Source organism: Anguilla rostrata, chromosome 2 (genome assembly GCF_018555375.3).
Source record: "Anguilla rostrata isolate EN2019 chromosome 2, ASM1855537v3, whole genome shotgun sequence".
In the NCBI taxonomy this organism is placed as follows: domain Eukaryota; kingdom Metazoa; phylum Chordata; class Actinopteri; order Anguilliformes; family Anguillidae; genus Anguilla; species Anguilla rostrata.
In genome coordinates, this window is record NC_057934.1 from 38,044,505 (window position 1) to 38,052,561 (window position 8,057).

At 40.3% G+C, this 8,057-nt stretch overlaps 1 protein-coding gene across 2 annotated transcripts in view; it reads left to right on the forward strand.

Moving 5' to 3' along the window:
- LOC135247960 (tumor necrosis factor receptor superfamily member 16-like) overlaps positions 1-7,357 on the forward strand; it is a 44,984-nt gene extending 37,627 nt beyond the window's left edge. Inside the window, exon 6 of one of the 2 annotated variants that reach the window (XM_064321988.1) lies at positions 2,085-7,357. In XM_064321988.1, coding sequence (XP_064178058.1) covers positions 2,085-2,425 — 341 coding nt within the window. In that variant the 3' untranslated portion in view covers positions 2,426-7,357. Of the gene's footprint in view, positions 1-2,081 lie in introns of both variants that reach the window. The other variant, XM_064321987.1, reaches the window with a different exon arrangement.
- The last annotated feature ends 700 nt before the right edge of the window (positions 7,358-8,057 follow it).

Sequence of the window (8,057 nt, forward strand, 5' to 3'; positions counted from 1 at the left end):
TCCTGTTGGCCATCCAAGTGCCTGTGGCCTGCTCCCTATGCTCGCGTATGATTGGGTCTCCTACACCCCTGCCCTGCACATGCATGTGCACAGCTTGTGGCTGCAATATGAAAAGAAGCAGCTGCCTAACAGTGCATGTTTCGGAGGAGAATGGCAAGTGGTCTTCACTTTCCCAAGCTGGCTACAGAGGTTATATACGAGCATGCTTGTACAGTTTGTGAATTGGACATTTCAAATTCGGGTGGGATCAGAGATGGCAAGTTTAAAAAGTAAAAAAGAAAAAAATACAAAATTTAAAAATTTATGGTGGATCTTTAAATGTTTACCAGGCATAATTATTCGACATAACCCCCCCCTCCCAGTCACACCAAGTTGGCTGACAGAGTAGGGAAGGGCAACCTGTTGCGTAACAGCATGGACCTTCCTTTTAAGTCACAAATCCTTATTCAACATTCTATTCATTCTTTCCCCACTTTTTGTATACATCTTTCAACATGAAAGCATGTTAGGTAGTTTTGCTGTCACTGTTTCTCCACCCTGACGTCAATCTGACATCTGTTTGGGAGCTGGATATTGCTTAAGGCACCCGGGACCTTATGATTTGAAGGCTCAGAGATTTATTGCGTTGAAGAATGGGGTGGTTTTGAGTGAATCTTTTCTCTTGTGCTGTGAAGAGAGGCTAATGTGAAGAGATGCATGGGTTCTGTGGTTGGCTCTTGATGTGAAAGAGGAATGCTTCTTCTCTGAGGAGAAGTTCCTGGTGGCCTCAGCAATGTACCTTTAAGAACTTCAAAACAGGCTTCAAACAACAAGCAGAAAGGGAAAATTGCATTTACTCACGCCCAGTGCATTTCTGGTGCTCAGAACAGTTTGCAGCATGCCCCAGAGAACCGGTTTGGAGTATTTTGACATTCAACAATACATGGTGTTTAGTCAGGTAGACTGATAGTACGACTAAAACAGCACATGACCCAAGTTCCGCCAGACTCTCTTGTCACTGTACATGCAAGTCAAGGACTGAAATATTTTGGTTTATAATCCTTTGGTTTGAAGTGTACTCTGTCAGTTTCAAACTGACACTGTTTATGACTCACTAAGAATTTGACTGGGAGCAGTGTACTTCCACTTGCCTATTGACAAATAACTTCAGGTATGAAATGTGGACATACAGTTTTGTATATAAAAAAAATATTATATATATTTTGGTCAATCTGATACTATAATATATGTGTATACAGCATTCTATTATTGTATTGCACTAAAAGACAAATACATATGCGATTCAATATTGAGGATGTATTGATCTCATTTTTATAAAATATTCAGCAGATGTCCTATTGTTTGAATGCAGAGCACAATGCAGGGAACCAGTGAGGAATCAGCTGAGATAAACAGCACCCCTTGTGGGAAGATGCCGTAAACATCTTGTGACACCCTGTTTCCTGATTTTTAAATGAGTTACTTTTACTCTTTTAATTCTAATTTCCGTGGTTTTTGAAAGGCAATCAAATAATATTTCAAACAAAAATGCTGTAATGACGATATAAAATGAGAACCAACAGGAGAAAACCATACAAAACCAAAAAAAAGAAAGAAAGAAACAGAAATCATGGGATTAAACAATTAATCATTACTGTACCATTTTTGTTTAAAAGAGAGTAAAAATCTGGGATTCAGAGCCTCAATTTAACAAAAAACTATGGCAACATCAGCCAGTCTACAGCATGTAATGGTGTAGATGTAATACACTTTAAGGAAACTGTAATATTATATGTGAAATGGCTTGCAAACAGCAGAAAACTGAGATCAGAACTCTAGTCTCGCAAGCACAGCTGCTGCCTTAACAATACAAATTTGTAACAGATTTAATTGCAGAATGGCCACACAGATCTAAAGACTGTGAACACAATATACTGGCAGAATTTTGATGCTTGTTTTCATCATTTCCTTTGAAATTCTTATAACCAATATTCCTCTTCACCTATCATTTTTAAAACTGAGGTAAATGATTCATACAATTTTGTATTACTAAAAGGTGGATCAAGAGCTTGGAGCTAATTCCCTTCATTCCTTGCTTTCAGTAGTCATGAAGGTGGACGGGGGACCCATCCTGGCTCTACCCCCCCACAAGCGTGAAGAGGTGGAGAAGCTGCTGAACAGGGGCTGCGGAAGCGAGGAGGCCGGTGACGAGGAGGAGACGGACTGGTGCAACCTGGCGGGGCTGCTGGGCTACGAGGAGGAGCACATCGCCTCCTTCCGGCAGGAGGAGCATCCAATCCGGGCGCTGCTTTCCGACTGGGCCAGCAAAGACTGCGCCAGTGTGGACGCTCTCTGCACGGCCCTGCGCAAGATCAACCGGGACGACGTCGCCCAGAGCCTGGCGCTCAGCCCCAGCGCCGAACCCACCGCCACTTCCGCCGTGTGAAGACCCGGTCAGGCTCTCCTCCTGCCCACTACCGCCGTATCTGGTGCGGGATCCTGCGTGACGGAGAAGGAGGACGCTTATCGGTAGGGGAGGCCGCCTTGCGAAAGGTGCCGCCAAAGACAGAAGTCTAGTTGGTCGGATTTTTTCTTTCAAAGGGAACAGGTTTCTAATGAAGGATTGAGGAGAAAAAAAACCATTCCCTCTCTTTCCTCCCAGCCCCCACCCTAGAGGAAGGAGTTCATGTCCACATTCTCCACACTGACTCCCACTCCTTTTGATTGCCTGCGGTCCTCAGTTCATTATTCAGTGTAACTATGCCCAGCACCCCCCACTCGTCCCCCATCCTGCCAGTCCCCCCCCCCCCCCACCACCACCATCACTATTGCTCCTTCAGATTTATGTACCCATGTGACCCATTGTCAGTATTCTCCTCTTAGTCCCTTTCCCTTTTACAAAGTTAAACAGAGAGACCAGAAGCTGTATCTCCTCAAGGTTTACTATAGGCTACATCTAAACTATTGCCTCAGCCAGAGCTATAATAGTGCTTCACTCTGTATTTCCTCCAATAGGAATACTGTGCTCAGTCCCTTCTGAAACCACCGCTGGTTGTGTGCCTCTCTTTCACTGTCTGTCACACTTTTCCAAGAAAACCGCCTCACTGTGGGAAAAGAGCCACACATTTGCTTTATGCAGTGAAAATCCAAGTGTGTGTTCCCTCTTTCTTTCCATTTCTTTCTTCATTCTCTTCTTTTCTCTCTCTGTCATGTTTCTCCTATCTTTGGTTCCCCGATTTTGCTCACAATCTTTATTCTTCAGAGGAAAACTGGGGAACCCATTCTGTCCTCTTTTTACTCTGAACTGTCCTTAGTGCCTCCCTTTTGAAGTAAACCACAAAGACCTATATTAACCCATTGTATATTCTGTAAAATAAAGTATACCGATGTTTGTGATTATATACTAGAGTTCTATGGCTTGTGCCTGATTTTGCTGGCTTACAGCAGCTTCCCACTCAGATTAAAGACCCAGTGACCTGCCAGACATGAATAACTAAGAGAGCCGGCATGCAAAGGTTGAAGTTAGCACACACTTTGGTTGGGGTGTAACCACTTCTTCAGAAACAACAGCACCACAAAACAATGCCTGTCAACTCCTTTTCTCCAACCTCACATATGGACAGGGATTATATAATTTAGAGAATAGTTTGCACATTTTCAAGTCATTATCAAGCTTATTATATCATTAAAATTTCTCCTTTTTGGTTTTACTTTCATTTTATCTTTTATGTTTACACTGGAGTGGAGCTGCGTATAATGAATATGCAATTCGTGGAACTACATAACACACTTTCACACAACCCTGTTGTCTGAGTAGGTTGGCTGGAAGGGGAGAAGGTTTTCACCAAGCGGCTGAAAGTGGAAATGTGACACTGGCTGCTGCTCTCTGAGATTCATCTGCATGACACAAGGCATTGGTTCCAGGGTCCTTCACTCTGAACCCGAAAGGGAAGGACAGGGAAGGAAACCTTGAACCCCTCCAGACACGGCGCTCAGACGCACATTACACTCGGCACTCACTCCCAGCCGCAAAGCGTGGCTGATGTAAAATAACCATGCTGATGGGAAACGAATGTAAAGAGAAAGCATGGACATTGCCAAAAGGTAACAGATATGACTCTGCAAGTATACCTGCTATTACCTAGGGCTCCACTCCTTAACCATTACTCTAATGTGTGCCAGGTGCAGCGTGGTTATAAATATGGAGCGCATTACCGGAACATTCTTAGACAGATATTAAGCATGACTGGGTTTATTTTGAAGTGTTGTAAGCTTAATGCGGAACTAAGTAGATCTGCTATATTCTGTGAGCAGGGACTCATCGGGGGCACCTGAATGAAACTGGAAACGTGTAATCTGTTTCTCAGAAGGTATCCTACAGGTGTCACATTATTTACAACATGTTGTACCGTGGCCTGTCTTCTCGCTGTAGCTTTGTGCTGCCTCCTTAGCAAAGGACCAGACCACTTGCTTGTGAAGTATACTGATCCACATAATCACATGTCAAATGTAACATATACAGTAATATAGGTATTCAAACATATTATGCTGCAGAATCAGGTCAAAAATTCAGGAGTATGTTCTCAGGGTTCCTCATACGTGGCTTGACATTTATATTGTTTATTGCTTCGTTGTTTTGTAAATAAAATTATTGACAATTGGTATTACAAACAGCAAGATGGGGGGATTATTACAGGATGGATAAGTGTGTTGTTGGGAAAACCCCTTTCTGCTGGAAATGTCTGAATTTCATATACTGTGAACTAAAGACAACCAGCCCAGGGATGTTATATCTGAAAAGAGGTCTGCATAAAAGCATATGGAGTTTAAATATTAATGTTACTCAATGTATGGAATAAACACCTTAAAAGGAGAGGAGCTTAGCTATAGGATGCTGCTGACAGCTTGTTCGAGTAAAACCATTTTTGTCTCCACAGCATTGAGTTTGAACCCAGCTATACTGCCACACACAGTGATTTCTGTCAAATTCAGCTTGAAAAGTAGGTAGTTGGCAGAATTTGAGAATGGACCGTGAGTCTGGAGCAGAAGATCTTCTGAGAGGGTAAAGCTCTCACTGTGCTTCAGCAAATCAGCGCTAGTGCCACCAGCAGGAATAGAGTATCACTGTATGCAAACTGTAACAATCTGATTCCTACAGTCTAGTATGGATTTAAAATTCAAAATGTTTGAGGGAGAGAGACAATTTTGTGATCACTCTATGTGAATAAGATGGTTAGCAGTTTGGATACAATATTGAGTTAATTCAATCTTCAATGGAAAGACTATGTTCACTATAAAATCAGCAAGGGTGGTTCGGTAGACAATAGACATTCCAGTGCAGACAAAAGCAAGATTTCAGTCCTGATTAAGTTTACATGCCACTGACTACATGGAACGTTAACAAGACAACCCACCTCCAAACCACGATCTCACATTGCCATCTTAAACTATAATCTACAAGAACACAACTCTGGGCAGTTGCACAGAATCAAGAGACCTTGACTGTGAGCATTACTAGTGTTACTAACAAACAAGCTGTAAAATTTATGACTGTTGTTTTTAAAAATTGTCCCTTTCTCTGGTCCTCACAATAAAAGGGGTCTAGAACTGTTCACAAAATGGACTGAAATCAGCAGCAAGTATGTTTTTACATGGCTTTTCTACTCTGCAGTATTAGGGGATCATTTCAGTGTGAATTAGATTGCCATGTTGTCATTATCTGCCACCTATTTTCTACGGTGCTCATTTTATTGGCAGCCAAGAGATGAAGGCCGGTCTGGCCAATTCAGAAACCCGTTAGCTTATACACCACCGTACTTAGTGCACGTGACCCAAAAGCCATCAGAATATCCCACAGACGCTCTGTTTCTCGCATATTCATTGGACAGCAGATGATAAACAGATACAGATACAATTCTTTATCTCTTTTTAGATAATTTAATTATTTTTCAATTTGTTCATTAATTATGCTACACAAGAGTTTTTAGTTCTGGTCCAGTGATAAAAATGTATAAACATGCAATTACTACATGTCTGAATATGTGTATATACATATAGTACCGCTAAATGAAGGTGAATTTCTCCATTGTGTATATGTTATAAAATGTTTTTGGATTTTGTTTTTTATCGTAACACTAAATAGTATTATCATTTAATAAATTGTGTACTTTTACAGGACTTGTTTGTAGCACTTATGTGTAAATATGTAATATGCATCACAAGTGCCTGGGAATCCCATCACAGGTGTTCTTTGATGTTTGTGTTTATGTTTTTTTAATTTTTTTTTTTTTCAGAAGATTTCAAATTGCCTGTGCTGTGGTCACAGTCATCATAGCAATGTAAAATGTCAGGCTCAAAATGGACCAGTCCCATTCCCCACATCTCAGGAGCCAAGGATAACGGTGACACAAATACATTCCACATCCATGCTCCCACATCAAGAGTTCACTCCTTTAAAGTTGGCCCAATGCTGATAGACTCAGAGGGATGACTGGACACCTTATATGATTTCTTTCAAAATACAGTTTTGTCAAAAGAAAAAAAGCATTTTTGTTTTGTATTGGTCTCTGCATATTCTCTGAATATGTCTATAACATCTGAGATCTCTCTGCATTCTTGTCTTTTGAACTGTGTTGACTAAACAGATTCCAAGAACTTGACTGAACTGAGAATTAGAAAATGATTTTGATAATGTACTTATTGCATTATACCAAAAAGAAACATGTTTGGCCACAATATGACTACAGATTGACTACAATGCAATCCTTTCATTTTGGAATTAATTCTGAATTTAAGCTTTTTAAAAAACTACTGATTTCTTACATCAACACATATAAAAGGCTGAAGATTACAGCAGTTAGATTGGATCTACATCAAAATTTGCCACCACAGTATTCATACTTAAAATACAGCTGCTGAGAAGACTGCACTGGGATTAATTGACCCACAGTAAAAGACACACATATGTAAATTTGTAATATTTGATGCTGCAATGAGTAGGCAGGAAATCAAGGCACTATTTTGTCATCGCATAGTGTATAATTAGTATACAGTTATTCCGAGTTTTTACATATCAGATGACAGTGTTGGAAGGAGAAGGACTAAAGAGCTGTTTGGGTTTGGGTCTATGATAAGAAAAGGTGTCACTGTGGCTTTCAGAGGTTCCAGGAGTACATTTCTAACAATAAAAGTGCTGAATGTTCTCTGTACTTACTAATGCTGTACACTGTACTATGTAAATGTGAACATACTAGAATTCTTACAACAGATACATGCTAAAAACTATTACGATGGATAAATGAATAAACTAATAAAAATAAAAAATGCATACATATACAGTGGATGTGGTTTCAATAAAAACAAATTTTTTGAAGCTGCACTGATATTGACCTTATTTCTGCCGTTTTTATTTTAACATTGTTAATTAATGGGTCTGGTACATAGTTATTGCCATTTTGTCAAATTAATTTTTGCTGGTAATTTCACTCTAACTTTATATTTGCGAAGATATAGGATGAAAGAACTACCAGTCCATGCTTTCACTCATACACAACACTATACAAGGCATCTTTATTTAATGCCTTAAAATGGCTTTAACAGTAGTCTATGTACTACAGTTTTTGCATAATTATGCCCCATGCTATCAGATAGAAGCTAACTCATTCATGTATTTTTTATTACTTAGCTTGCAGAAGTGTGCCCAATGCTGAAGTACAAGATATTGTAAAAGATTTATTCAGCCAGACTTCTTGCTTGCAATTAGCTTATGGCTTAGCCACTATTTTTCTATTGCTGCTGGAAGAGGACACCACAGGAGTAAGTGGCTCGCTACAATGGCAGGAAGTAGACCAGCTCTTCGACTCAATACTGGCCCAGACAACTGCCGGGCATAACCACAGCCATTTTGCCTTCTACTCTTACATGCACCCGCCCCTGCCATGGTTCATTCTTGCGTGGGTTATGTGAGTACACGGCAAGATGCTTGTCCTGTCAGGATATATATTTTACGACCATTCCCAATGTAAACAAGCATTTTTAGTCATATTTTCCACATTTTCCAGACAGGGAATTTGATTCAG